This window comes from Trachurus japonicus, chromosome 3 (genome assembly GCF_045865225.1).
Source record: "Trachurus japonicus isolate A0001 chromosome 3, Traja_1.0".
Taxonomy (NCBI): Eukaryota; Metazoa; Chordata; class Actinopteri; order Carangiformes; family Carangidae; genus Trachurus; species Trachurus japonicus.
This window is the reverse complement of record NC_140909.1, coordinates 19,980,509-19,995,233: the sequence shown is the minus strand read 5'-3', so window position 1 is coordinate 19,995,233 and position 14,725 is coordinate 19,980,509. Positions and strand designations below refer to the sequence as shown.

The 14,725-nt window shown below is 44.0% G+C and overlaps 1 protein-coding gene across 12 annotated transcripts in view; it reads right to left on the bottom strand.

Annotated features, from left to right (window-relative positions):
• Positions 1-339: 339 nt before the first annotated feature.
• The window catches only part of chd9 (chromodomain helicase DNA binding protein 9), a 72,808-nt gene continuing 58,422 nt past the window's right edge, over positions 340-14,725 (bottom strand). For 5 of the 12 annotated variants that reach the window (XM_085765796.1, XM_085765807.1, XM_085765903.1 and 2 more), the window contains 16 exons: positions 12,562-12,651; positions 11,692-11,795; positions 11,250-11,367; positions 11,053-11,110; positions 10,802-10,850; positions 10,373-10,619; positions 10,029-10,234; positions 8,630-9,508; positions 8,225-8,394; positions 7,742-7,972; positions 6,647-6,824; positions 6,185-6,333; positions 5,790-6,023; positions 5,401-5,550; positions 5,127-5,231; positions 3,030-4,420 (listed from right to left, as the gene is read on the bottom strand). In XM_085765796.1, the coding sequence (XP_085621922.1) occupies positions 3,419-4,420; positions 5,127-5,231; positions 5,401-5,550; positions 5,790-6,023; positions 6,185-6,333; positions 6,647-6,824; positions 7,742-7,972; positions 8,225-8,394; positions 8,630-9,508; positions 10,029-10,234; positions 10,373-10,619; positions 10,802-10,850; positions 11,053-11,110; positions 11,250-11,367; positions 11,692-11,795; positions 12,562-12,651 (3,970 nt within the window). In that variant the 3' untranslated portion in view covers positions 3,030-3,418. Of the gene's footprint in view, positions 4,421-5,126; positions 5,232-5,400; positions 5,551-5,789; positions 6,024-6,184; positions 6,334-6,646; positions 6,825-7,741; positions 7,973-8,224; positions 8,395-8,629; positions 9,509-10,028; positions 10,235-10,372; positions 10,620-10,801; positions 10,851-11,052; positions 11,111-11,249; positions 11,368-11,691; positions 11,796-12,561; positions 12,652-14,725 lie in introns of all 12 variants that reach the window. The other 7 variants (XM_085765819.1, XM_085765877.1, XM_085765848.1 and 4 more) reach the window with 5 other exon arrangements.

Genomic DNA, 14,725 nt, shown 5'->3' with positions numbered 1-14,725 from the left:
CTAAAGTAACTTGTGCTCTGAATATTTATGTGATATTATTGTAGTAGAGGTGTTTTGCAAGTGTATATAACTCGTGGCAAAAATAATCATATCAACTTAGAAAATTATAAAAGGAAGGAGAAAAGAATTATTGTTGTTGCCTACAATGAGGCAGATACAGTTTATTTTGTGCCACTGTAAGAAGAAACGTTTGTTGCGTGGCCTGAACAATGTCTCTGCGAGTGGAACAAGTGCACAGATGTGAGGAGAGCGTTCAGAGAACATGTCAGACAGTTCCTGGTATTGATGATGTACTGTACTGAATAAGGTCCCGAGACAAAGCAACAGGCAAAGGCACACTTTGTGGATAGTCAGAAGAATATGTTTAATAAAAATAATTAAACCTCAATTTCCTCTATAGAACTTCATAGAAAGTAATCCAATAAATTACAAATGACTTTTAAGACGCGTTTTCCTGCACTACATAAAGAATTATTTTTGACTACACAGACCACAACTTGCAAATATTACAACTTTTCCAATGAAAGAAAAAAAACAAGACAAAAACTGACCAGGGTGACATTTAGGATATTATCAAGCTTGAAATAAAAATACAAAACCATTGATGCTAGTTTTGTCATCTCAGTGATTACATGTATGAAAACTGAATGAAAACCTCCCTGTACAGCAGTAGTGTGTTTTGTAATTCCTCTTGCATATTGGTCATTGTTTACTTGTGTGTGTATGTATGCGTGTGTTCAACGCAGGTATAACACTGCTTCTCTAGCACTGGCAGTGCTTTGGGAGTCCTTATACAGTACAACCGAGGAGAAAAGAAATAGCACTAGTAAAGCAAAAAAAAACAAAAAAAAACCCAATCATATGTCTACCAGTTCTGCCATTTGTGTCCTAAAGAGGCTCAGCACAGTCATCAACCCATCAACCCATCGCTGTGGGGCAACACAAAGGGGCTAAATTTGTTAGATCAGTCACCTACAGTAGAAGTAGCAATGGCTGGGTGTTTGCATAAGGGCACTACAAGTTTAAAGAGAGCAGAGGTGTAGATATACAAAATGACAGTGGCATGTTTAAGTTCATTGCTCAGACATAGAAAAATACCGCACTGTTAGTAGTAATATAATAATAATAAAAAAAAATGCATTTGCATTGCAAGCAAACCCATGACGAGGTCTATATATAACAGGCATACAAGAAAACCAATTTAAAGCAACATCAGAAGTCAGACGTGTCTTCAGTCTTTGTGTTCAGACCGTGGGGTTGTTCATGGTTTAACCCACCAAGGAACAATGCTACAGCAATAAGTAAGAACTTAACAGACTGAGTTATTTCAGTGGGTTTCTCCAGCACAAGGGGGAGCGCTCTGTTGTCCCTCCCATCCCCCACCTCCCAGTCCAAACAAACCTCAGAAATTATTTTTTGTATTTTTGAAATGTCTATCTAACAGTCCACTGTGTAACAGCAGTCCTAGAGAAAAGCACTGTTGTGCTCGAGAAAAATTACAAAAGGTACTTCGGCTTGAGTGAACTCCAGTGTTACAGCTTTAAAAAAAAAATGAACATGTACAGCGATGATGAACGGAAATGCACAGGCATGGAGCAGGAATCTGAGCAGGTTGCTTCGTCAGACAGAAGTTGAATGAGAGAGTGAGGTACAGGATAAGGGCACTTCTACATCTAGCTGAAGCTCCATCCATCAGCAGAACAGAGTCAAAGACGAAGTGAAACACGCGCACACAATGCTGCAAACTTCCAGCGACACAAGCTTCTATTATTGAGCCCTTCCTGAACTAGCCCATCTGGCACTGTGTAAAAAAAAAAATGTAATACTCAAAGACGATGACATTTACTACAATCTTAGCCAGAACTTGAACTACTTTGTGCTTGTGCCGTGTAACTTCTACAAGACTTTGGTAGACAGGTGATCATGCAACACGGACATTTCCTCCAAATCTGCAGTGAGCGGTGTTCAAAAGGTGTAAAACACTTGTAATGTGGTTTACACTATATCATAGCTTACAAAGGCCCCTCCCCTACTCAATGCATGACATTCAGACTGGGAAGTTATGGAAGCAGTAGATACCAGGTGAGAGGAGTAGACCAGCCAAACAAAACAACACAGTGGAAGCTCTAAGTAAAAAAAAAAAGGAGAGAAAAAAAAAGGCCTCTGACACACACATTCCAGCAGAGACAAGGACACTGTGTACATGGACAGCACAAATAACACATCCATGCACATGTACATTTGCACAGTGAAGCCAATCCATTGAGCACAGTTGAGGTAAGATGCAGTCAAATACGCCGGGGCTGTAGTAGTAGTAGTCTTAGTAATAATATCCATGTCATCAAGAATCCTGAACTTCTCTAATAAACAGAGACCACAAAACTCTGTCAGGACCTCACAGGGTCAAAGGGCAGTTTTTGGCACACAATAAAAAGGTTGGTTTCTGTTCCCACAGCTCAAGGAGTTTGTTAGACTCTGACACTGAATGAAGAAAAATACGTGCAAGTTAACATGTATGCCTACTGTGGGGAGCTAAAGTGCGCCTTGGACATGTTGGAACATGTTTTGTAAGGTGATGGTGAAAAAATGAAGATGAAACCTTAAAAACATATCACAGAATTAAATTATGATCCGATTTGAAGGATTTCAGCTTATGTTCTTGATTGAATAAAAATAATACTTATACAGATTTCCCCTCAAAACTGAAGCGATATTAGAGAAGGGGCTCTAGATAATTCTGTCTCCAGAATGGATGAGGAACAAATGTGGAACTGAACCAAGTTGACAGGTAGGTGTGAGGTGTGTGCACTAGGGTGGAACATGGCAGACAGAGAATCTACAGCTTCAGTGACATTCATTAGCTGCCCAAGTTATTGCTGACATATCCAACGTATGATCTGCAAAGCATAAGTGTCAACGAACCTGTAAAAGTACTGAATATTTACAAGAGAAACCAAAGTGTTTGTCAAGTGTCATTCCCCCATCCCCCAACAATCAAAATATATTAATAGTACAGCTCAACGAGCATGTTGATGTAGTTTCACTTTTTTAATAAAATTAAATCCTGACATAATTACAATAATGCCTTTTTGTTGCAATTGTACATAATTGTGTGGTACAAGTTCACAGATTCAGAAATCTACTAAAGTCTGACATGCAAAATGTCTCAAAACAAGACTGTACCTTGTGAACAAACACTGAAATTTTATTTCAGTTCCTTTTAAGTCAGTTTTTTCTTTTTTTTCTTCTTTTTTTGAGGTTTTTGTCGTCTTTATTACACAACATTTTAGTTAGTTCTTGTATTTACACGTAAAGAAATCGATCGCAACATAAGTGCTGGAAAATCCATATATATGTGAATATATGTATACATTTCTAGGCAATACATAAATAAATTTATAATAATATATTCATAGGATCAGTCGTCATCACTGGAGTCTGAATCATCTGAGGATGAGGAAGAGCTCCCAGACTCTGATGAAGATGACTCGCCTTTCCCCGAACCTTCAGGCCCACTGTTCTCTTTTTGTTCTGCTGACTCCTCCTCCTCTTCTTCTTCGTCCAAAGCCTCTTCTAACGCCTCGTCCTCCTCCTCTCCGTCCTTCTCTGCTGCTGGCTGCCCTGTCTCCCGTGGCAACGACTTGGAGGCGGAGGCCGTTGGAGGAAGAGGAGCAGGAGGAAGGGTGGTGTCACTGTTTGAGCTCTGCGGCTGTGTGGCAGACACAGGAAGGTTAAGGCCTGGAGTGAGAAGCATCCCTGGGTAAAGCATACTGGAGAGTAACAAGGGGTTAAGAGACAGTGGGTGACTGGAGGCTGCAGAGGCAGCTGAAGCACTTGGTGGGGCGGTGGCAGAGGAAGTGGAGCTGGAAGTTGAGGAAGGAGTGGTGTTCGAGCCCTCTGTCCTTTCTCCTTTGGTGTCTGAGGTGTGAGAAGGGGCTTTAGAGGCAGATGGCTCTCCTGTTGCACCGCTGGTGGTTCCCTTTGACTTTTCCTCCGGGTTTCCTGCGCCCTCCTGAGCCGGCTTCCCGAGCAAACTGCTCATGCTGAGCAGGTTGGGCAATCCAGCCATACCGGACAGCATCATGGGAAACATGGCAGCTAGGTTGCTCGCGGCCAGGTTGCTAGCATCGGACGGCAGCCCCATCAGGCCTGCGGTGAGCTGCAGGGACTGTAAGCTCTGGAGGTTCTGCTGGAACGCCTGCAGGCTGGTGAGGTCCATCCCAGAGAGGAGGCCGTTGGCCAGCAGGGGGTTCAGGCCGAGGGCAGAGGCCGCTGTGTTGGGTGCCGCCGCTGCCGCCGCCGCCGCCGCCGCCGCCGCCTTGGCCAGGGGGTTCTTGGGTCGTCGTCCACGCCTGCTCACCTCCTCAGGGACGATGGGTCCTGTCAGGATCCTGTCAAACATACTCTCTGGGAGGTAGCCCTGGGGGAAACGCAGAACATAAACACAGCGTTAGCAGCTCTACACAACACAAACCAGAGGGAAATCTCCATTAAAAATATTGCAGGGTATGTCGGATAAACATACACCCAAGAGCCACAACATGATGACCAGCATGGTCACTGCTCTAACCGGTCCAGGGCTTTGTAGCCACAAACAGAGGCATGTGAGCTGTGACACATTTCTCCCATAACCATCATTACTATTTACTGTAACTTGTGGTGTGTTAGCCCTCTGGTTTCTGTCAGTTCAGACCAGATGGGACCGGCCTTTGCTCCTTGGACCCATGTCAGTTGGTACTCACCTCTGATGCCCACGATCATAAACCTTCCTGTTTTGATGATGCTCCATCCCATCTGGCCACAATGTGTTGGCCCTCGTCAAAGTCTTTACACCATCCCATCCCACACATCCAACATGTTGACTACAAGTATTGATTGTTGACAAACCATCTACTCTTTCCCAGACCTTGAACTGACCAAATGATGTTGATTATTGGTACAATAATTATTGGTTACAATAATCAACAAAGGTAGAAGATTTAGTGCTGCTATTACATTACATTCATTTAGTTAAAGAGCACCTAACAACCTGTGTATATTATAGAAAATGTCCAAAATGGCCCCTCTTCTTTCACGTGATGTAGTTGGACTCATGGTTTTTGATGGTGGGTGTGTTTATTACTCACCGACTGTTTGACCACATCAGCCCATTCAGGTGGGACTCCGTACTCTGGGTTCTCCTGAAGGAACCGGCACAGATCCTTCAGAGGAGGAGCAAAGGCTCCGCCAACCTTCAGAGAGAATGCCAGGCAACATGAACCAGACTGTTACACACACAGTTTCCCAGAGCTAAAGGATGTAAGGCTGCTTTTGAAAGGATGAGTCTGATATTGAATAATTATTGTGTCGCCGCAATACAAAGGATTTTAACAACACACTGAAATCCAAACCCAAACACACCTTGCGTGCATTTCTCCTGTTGATGATTTGGACCCTCTCCTCTCCTGTAAGGCTGTTGACATCTATCTTGTTGGGGTTCCTACAGCGATGCCGCTTCTGCTTTGGCCGACCGTCCTGGAAGTGGAACTGCATTTGCATCTTATTTACCCCCTGAGAATGAAATGGAAAAAATCTTATGTTAAAGGAAAATGTAACAGCAGAATATTTTATGCACAACCTAGTTACTAGTTCTGTTCACACTATATATATATATAAACGTACAGGATATTTATTCCATGACATCTTATTTCAACTGCAATCTGCATTTCATTTTTTTTTTTAGGTTAAACCTGCTGCACCTTTTTTTTTTATTATTATTTATGATGAGAGGACAGAAAGGTAGGACTCACAGGAATGAAGGCTCCGGTATCTGCTACGAAGCCGGGGTGCTCTTTTAGCCACTGCTCTAGATCTTTCCTCCTGGGGGCGTCGTCCCCAGCAAGCCGGGTGCCATCTTTGAGGTTGATGACTGGGACTCTGCTCTCTGTGTCCGCAGGCACCTGACCTGAGCTGTGGCTGTAGCCCGGTGCAGAGGCCGCGGCCGCCATGCCCACCTGGCCAATACCACCCCACCCTGGAGGCACCTGGGGATACACGGAATGCAACAGTGTTCTTCATTTAGAATACCATTAATACATTCATTTGAAATGTAGACATAGAGCACGCTATACAGACATAACAGGCATACTGTGTGTAGCTGTGCCCCAATCTTTACAAAAACAAGGAACACATAAAATCTGCCTACCTGATCAGGAGCTGCAGGGACTCTGCTCTTGTTCATAAAGAGCAGATCCACCCCCTCTACGTTCTTCCTCCTTCCCCTTCGCTTCTTCATCACAGGCTGGCCTTCCACTGCTCCGTTCAGCCTCATCTGACCAGTAAGACCTGGAGGCACTGAAGAAGAACCAGCTGTTAGTCATCAACTGTGTCACTCATAAAGCCTAATTAAATTAAATGAAGCTTGAAGACACATCTGGAAAAAGTCTTAAATATCTTGCAGACTTAAATGAGCCCTTTGAAGACTAAAAGCTCAATGATATAGACTGAATATGCATATTCTCTATTCCATAAAAAAGGGAAGGTGACGAATGTCTTATGCTGTTGTATGCAAATCACCAAAACCTTGCTGCCATCTAGTGGTGGCAAAGCAAAACAGGACAACCTCATCTTAAATCATCTGCTATTACTACATTTTGAATAAACACACCAGTCTGGAAGCTGCACTGAGGCTTGGTGATATCAGTCAGGCCGGTGTCCGAGGCGCTCTGCAGCTCATGAAGCCGGGCCAGGTACTGCTGCTGGGCCTGGGGGCCCTCCTCTGACTCCAGAGGCCTCTTCAGAGGAAGTCCCTGTTTTTGGAAGGTCAGCTTCAGACCTCCCTCCTGCTACAGACAGACACCAGAGAGTGAGACAAGTCTAGAAAAATACTCAAGGCAAGGCAAACACAGATTTATGAACAAGGAGAAATTATTAAAAAAAATAAAAAAAATTCCTTCCCAGGGTGTTGAAGATACAGGGAAGTTTTCTCTGCTTCTTTCAGTAATTAAAGAATCATGTAGTAATTTTCATTGTAGCTCACAAATTATCTAATTTCTAACAAATTCTTATAACAGCAAATATTGTTCAGGTTTGTTCTTGTTAGTAGTATTTGGGACAAATGGACACACAGTGGGTAGTGGCTAGCAGGGCGGAGGGGTAAAGTCTGTTCATAGTTTGGAGTGTACCGGGAAGCCATGCCAAAGAGATAGCTGCTGTCAGCACATGAAGTCCATATTTTGAAAAGGGAACAAGCAGCAGGTGTTTTGAGGATCTGTGATGGTAAAAACCATGAAATATGGAAAAATAGGCCGATCAAAAAGCAAGACAGAAGCGCGGAATAAACTGAAGTGAGTCTCAAGCCTGCCAAGTTAATTGCCACATTGCCTAGAAGCACATTAGAAAACACCCACAGCCTAGGTTTACATTTCAGCTAGATTATAAGCAAGACCCCTTCAGTCTAGAGAGGTTTCAAACTGAACCTTATTATATTCTCATGACTGAGTGATTTGTCCTGATGTAATCGCAGCCTCAGAGCCCAATTCAAATAGTGTGTGTGGGAAAAGAGAGAAAGGCTGCTATTAAATTAATCTCTTCTCCTGCCAGGCAGTCAAAACCACTAATCATACCCAAAAGAAAGACGGAAGAAAACCAGAGAAACATGCTGAACATGGCAGCTAACACCGGTCATGGCAGCAGAAGTGGTAGGATCCTACGATTAGGGCGAAGCAGAGGGAGGAGGGGAGGAAGGGAGAAATCAACATACATCGTTGAGTTTTACTGAGAACTCCTTGTTTTCTGCAACATGCTTGGTCACCTTTGACCCCTGTGGCGATGCAGAGGGGTCCTCGCACAGGCTGTTGGCATTGTCCAGCAGCTTGGTGGTGTAGAAGGAGGCCACCGCGCCTCCCGGCTCGTAGACCCGACGTGTTCCTGGCCACTTGCCCTTTAGCACTGCCTGGCAGATGCTGTCCAGGCGGTTGATAATCACGCGATCCTAAGCAAACGACAGGACAGATGACCAAACTCTAGCATGTCTGATTTCCCCATTGTCAACAGCCATGTTGTAAGTTTTCATGCTGATATGTTTTCTCAACTTAAAATCATTAAAACTGACCGTCATGAACAAAATATGTGTTATATTTGATGATAAAATACTACTGTGTGACCAGAACAATCTCCTTTGGCACTGTCATTATACCTTACATCACCAACAGTGTCTTGATTGCACATATTTACAGTTATTCACCTTTGGCCAGTAGGATGCAGCGAGCATGTATCCTCCTCCCTGCAAAGGATGTGACGAGTTGTTGGTGATGCCGTTCTCAGCCACATGGGTGTCTTGAGTTTCATCCTGTGTAGTGCTCAGAGATGCCACACTGTCCTCGTCGAAGCCCTTTACACTTGTTGCTGCAGGCACTGTCATCATGACAGGACACAAAGATGGACATTATAACAGTTATTCAGTACTATTAAACACTGCCCAAATCTAGAGCATCAGAAAACCGGATATAGTCATTTTTGTTTGTTTGTTTGTTTTTGTAACTCATCTAAAATTTAGTTCAGTTTGGTCACATTTCATTACATACAAATTAGCTAATACAATTTAAAAAAACGAACAAACAAAACTTAGCCCTACATGTTTAGTACTCACCTTTCTTCTTCCCGCCCTCTCCCTCGCTTTCGCTGTCATCAGAAGATGATGACGAGGAGGACGATGATGATGAAGAGCCAGAGGAGCAAGACGAAGATGAGGAGGAGGAGCTGGACCCGGAATGTGATGAGGAAGAAGAGGAAGATGACGAAGAGGAGGAGGACCGTGATGAAGAGCTTGAGGAGGAGCCGTCCGAGTTAGACTCTGAGCCACGTCTGGCCTCCCTGCGACCCCTCTTGCTGGCCTTCTTGGGTTTCCTCTCGGAGGAGTTGGGAGTGAGGGGTTTGGTTCGTGCTGCCACCATCTGCCTCTCGCTGTCCTGCATCTCCAGGACAGGCTTCTGTTCCAGACCAGTGGGTGTAGCTGGTGGTTGAGGAGGGCTCCAGCTCTCGCCCTGTTTCTCCTTGCTCTCCTCCCCCTCCGAGGCCGGTTCCACTTTGGGCACAATCCCAAAGGACTCTGTGTCTCTCTGGTTCGCTGGAGGCAGGGGAGAGCCTGTCAGCACCGAGCTGGTGGCCTGGTGCTGAGGGTGTAGGAGCGGGGTGGATGTGCAGCGCGACTGCTGCTGTGCAGCTTTTGTTTGGCTGTAGTTGCGTTGGGCAGCCATGAAGCTGAGCTCAGGGTCTCTCAGGATGTGGTAATCTGTGCGACTGACGCCATGCTTGGCAGCACCAATTAGCAGGTCGCGGTCATGGGTACCGGCTTCCCACCAGACGGGTAAGTCAGAGCTCATCTGGCACAGTGACAGGCGCTCGAAGAGTAACGAATGCCGAAGGACCTGTTCCCTCACCTGCCGAAGCAGCTCTACTCTGTAGAGGGTACGAGACGCTCGCTCCTCTGTGATAGGCTGGATGGTCAGAGACGGGTCAACCGCGGAGTCTGGAGCAAAGACGGAGAAGCAAGTGTGAGAGAGGAAATAAAGGCTGCTTTACCAGTGGGACTGTCAGACCTGTTTGTGCCAGGAGTTTCAACATGACACTGTTTGTCTTTCCACAAATTATTAACCTTATCAACCCAACCTCAGAGTCAGGACTGCTGAGCAAGCTTGTTTACCAGGCTGCTACTGACCTCTACCCAGAATAAAACCATTTACAGCCAGGAATATATGGATTACATGCCATGTGAACCAGTGTTAAAAGACATCTTGAGCAAAGTCTTTGTGTGACATTAGGACTTCAGGCTAAGCATAAACACCATTTCTGACAATACCATCATATCTTAACATAACAAAAAATATACAAACCAGAAAAAAACTATTAGACAAGCATCATGTCTTGTTGTGATCATGTGATACAGTGTAATGAATTATGTATTATCATGTGTTGTCATGACATAGTGACTGTTGAACATCAAAACAACCTCTCATCATTATGTGTGAACAGGCAAAAAAGCTTCTGACCTCCTTCTTTGGGTGGCAGGCGGCACACTCGTCGGCACATGGCAGTGAAAGCACACAGGTATTTCTGCAGGCTCTCGTCGGTCTTCTTGTGCAGCCGAGCCATGGCCCTGAACTTGGTCCAGTCGAACCGGCCAAGGTTTGGATCAAAAACAACGCCAAAAGTGGAGACTACCCGGTAGAAGTCGGCCTCTTCCCGTCTGGTCCATCTAAGAAATACAAAACATTTGCACCACTTACACAGACAATAATATATGTAGCAATGATACAATCTCACTTAACATTCTTTTCACAATGAGTATGAGCTTCTGTTTTTTTCACTTCCTTGATCTGCTCTGTGCTCTGACCTTTGTTGACGTTCAATCTTAGCGGCCATCTTGGGGTTGAGGGTGTCGTTGAGTGTGGGGGGCAGTGGGCAGAGCGGAGTAGACAGTAACATGGTCTGCTGGGACTGAGACTGAGCTTGGTGAATGTTTAGGATCTGCCGGCTCTTGGTGTAGCGCTGGGAGGCTGTGATCAGACGCCTCAGCCTGGCAGTCAACACTGAGGACGAGGGCCAGTAGGCAGTTTCGCCTTCCGTAACTTGAACTGCATCTGTACATACAATACACGTTCAAAAACAGATGAATGAATGTTCTTAACTTTTCTACCACTTCAACATGCTGGATTTCTGCTGATCAGTTACACAGAAACTAAAATCATTTTAATAATATCCTTCAAATTTGGAGTTTTCTCTGATGATAATCCGCTGTTGATTACAAGTGTCTAATACTCACCTCCAGCATTGTCAGTGACAACCAAGTCTCCAGGAGAAGAGGCATCATCCTGCATGAGAGGAAAGAGTGTGTTTATGGAGGAATGTGCCCTGGACGTCTTATTTGATCAAGAAATATAAGGTTGATAGACTGCAATAGATTTTATGGTAAATCACTACTACACAACTAACTGAAATACACACAATTTATTCAACTTTTCAACTTTTCAGCCTATTGAATAGTCCATGTCTCTGTAGTTTTTGTTGTCTTACCTCCATATCGTCCTTCAGCAGAGCAGGAGCAGGCTTGTACTCTGGATCATCCCCATCCCTGCACACACACGTCAAGTTGGTGTAATTTCCCAACATGGCTGAGGCAACTTTTTTATATATTCAAACTTAAGCCAATCATTTTATAACAATAGAAATAATCATGTTTATAAGGCCTAGGACTGATGTGATGTACCCACCCATCCATAAAATCATTGCTTCTCTGTTCAGCAGCAATGGCCTTTTCATCTGGTCGTCCCACACGCTCTAGGAAACACAGGGTAGGGTCTGCACGTATAGTGTTGTACTTCTCATAACCTAGGAGTGCACAGGAGGATAAGCAAACAGCAAAGTTAGCAAAGGATAATTCATGGAAACCCTTAGATATGGACCACAAGCTGGCTGATTTCCCACAATTACTTGGCATCAATGGAAAACACTAAAAACAGTGGCACCAGAATTATCAGTTATAATATATATATACACACACACACACTTTTTGCTTAAGCACTGGCTGTCACACAGCAGCTTGTTAACGTCTGATGTCAGGTGCAGACTATTCCCGTATGTAAAAGTGACACTTCCTATTTGAATTACAATATTATAAACAACACACACACAGCAAGAGATGAGGCATCTTACCATGCTTGTATATGCCCAGCAGTAGACACTTGTCAGCAATGGCATCCCACCACAAGGCTGGCAGCTCTGAATGATCAGGCTCTGGCACCCAGATCTTTAATTCACTGGAGAGGAGGAGCAGCAGATATGAATGTGGTGAGGCTTTTATTGATTTCCTTCATTTACTGACATCTAACAATCTGACCTCACTTTATGTTTAGACAGAGACAACACTGTGGAACACGAAATGACAAACATACAGCCTACACTTATGGAGGACTTTATTCTCAAACAATGATAACTGTACAACAAAAAATATGAACACATTTTTAAAAAAAAACTTTAAATGGGTATTTCTTTCTCTTTGGTTGTAACTACCCGACAGCATTGTACTATAGAAGACAGAAAAAAAATCCCAAAAAAAATCATAACCTTCACCAGCAGGTGGAGCTCTAAAACCGTCTTATTCATTTTGCTGATCAGCTGTTTCTTCCTTCAACAGGTTGATACAGTATGCTAATGACTACACTTGCCACTCTAGGAAAAAACATTATTACACAGCTATTTTACGTTGATATGGTTACACTACTGTTGCCGTTATACAACTCTGTCTGGGTCTATAAAGGTGTATTTAAGCTGCTAAATCCACCATCTGTGTATATCATGAATACAGCTCTTAACAGAACCTAAGCAGCTCAGTTTTACAGCTTTTACTACGCAGAATGTTAGGTACCATCTACTGTGTATCTTATATTCATTTGAAAATAGATGCTTGTGTTTCAAGAGTCCTATGAAGTGAAAGATGACGAAAAATGCTAGCAACACTAACGCAGAGGGGAGAAGGTGTATGTAAAGTAAGGTAACATCTGAATAGGTCAAAGTTGAGCTCACCTGGAGTCCACGCCGTCTAGCACATTCTGGGCCTGGTTTCCTATCACCTCTTGTTTCAGGTAGTAGAGCATTCTGACCCTGAGCAGCACCCTGCACAGAGAAAACCCAGCGGTCACAACAAAGCCCTGACTATGCACAAATGCTGAGTGAGCAGATCCAACACACACATGCACGCACACACACGCACACAGGCAACAGCGCTTTGAACACACTCCAAATGTGTGACAATTCAGCTCTAATCCTAAGACTGTGCTATATATGGTCCTTTCATTTCACGACTGTACACTACAGCATACAGTTGTAACAGTGCTTGGCCAAGAGCAGTGTTAACAGTTATAAATCATTACTTGTGCAGCCCGTCCACAGAGCAGGACACACACTGCATAACTCACTGATTGACAGGTATTCACACCAACTTGGTGATTTATTGTATCACAGAAGTCGACATTACTGTACGGATCTCGCGGCAAGTAATGAGCAGCTCCACAGCTAGGCTCTTAGGACTGAATGAACAGACGCAAGTCTCTCTACAGTCATCATACGGTCGTGCTCTGGCAGTAGATGAAGGCTGGGAAGGTAGAGAGGGGCTGACTCACAGGGGAGACATTAGCTCTGTGATGCATGATCACACATCACAGCCAGTAGGCTTTGAGCGGAGACGCAGTGAAGTGGTGGGAACTGTGGTGTGCTGGTGTGCCAGGCTGTAATGTCTGGTCTGCCTTGAGATTTTGCTTAATGTAGAAAGTGTTCTGTGTAATCATTTTTGTATAAACACAAAATTATTTTAAATTCCACCGTGCAATGTCTGCTGCTGGAAAAATGTGGTGCCAAGGTTTAAGGATTTCTGGCATAAAAGCCAATTCTCTACGGAGTGCTGCTTCTGCTCTGGATTCATTAGCTGGCCTACAATTATACTTTAGTGAATGGTTACATCTCCCCGGATGTGTGACATTGTCAGATGAGCACGGGAAACATCCACACTGACATATTGAGCTGAATAAAACCCCATATTAAAACATAATGACTTTTTCCAACTAAATTAATGGAATTTAGATATGAAAAATAATTAATTTGCCAAGTACCTGTAAATTATTAGATTAACTCATTCTTAGAACCAGAAATCAAAGAGCACAATTACCTGTTGTCAGACTACTGATGTCAGAACACCAGGTTCATACATAGAAATAATATACATAGAAACCTCTCCAAGTTAACAGTGACACTGTGTACACCTTTGTAATGCAGCCACTTACCAACAATACTATATTCATCTATCACTTGATGGAACTGTGAACTCCCCTGTCAAGGCTTCTCTACAATTCAGCTCTCCTTTAGAGAGCACTGAAAAAATAAAAAAAATACGGACTGCTACTCTTAAATAAAGAGTACCAGGCATTCCATCTTTCTCCTGGTGTAACTAAGCTGAATATTGTTATAAATGAGCCCTGTATCCTTCCCTGATTCACTGACAGGACCTGGAAAAGCTGCAGGGCTTCGAGGTCTGTCTGTCTATCCAAGTGATGGATGTCTGTGGTGACCAGTCTGGACTTGTCGAGCTGGTAAATCACAGTCTTGAACTTCCTACCTCTCCCTCCTCCACCCTCCATCCTCCTTTGGGCCCGGACCCGCCCAGGAGCAGCTGCTGCTTCCTCTGCCTGTCAGCACAGCCCTTCATCACTCTCCCTCCAAAGCCTTTGTTTGTCAGTGTCTGTGTGTGTCTGATGTGGTTCACTTGGAGAGGCTGCAGAGGATCTCAGAGCAGTCATACACAGTCTCCGAGAAGCAAATAAGCCAAGTGCGCGTAACACGAGCGGCATGCAAAAAAACTCCCTCATGGTTTGGTCACAGAAAACAATCCGTCAAAAACCAACGTAGCAGGGAGATACTGAGCCACAGATGTCATTCTGATTCAACACACAAACACCATGTAATTCTAATGTGCCTGCTCACTGTATACTACCAGAGAATAATTACTCAATACAGTCGTGTTCCTTTACTACAGTATACAGCACAGGGACTGTCTATATTGATACTGTGAAAAGTACAGGCAAAGTGCATGTGGAGGAAGAAATTAACAACAATATGACCCATCATGATCAGAATTGAAGACCTTTCACGCTTAAAGACCTTTGGACACAACCAGAAAAATTCCACGCTACTTCCT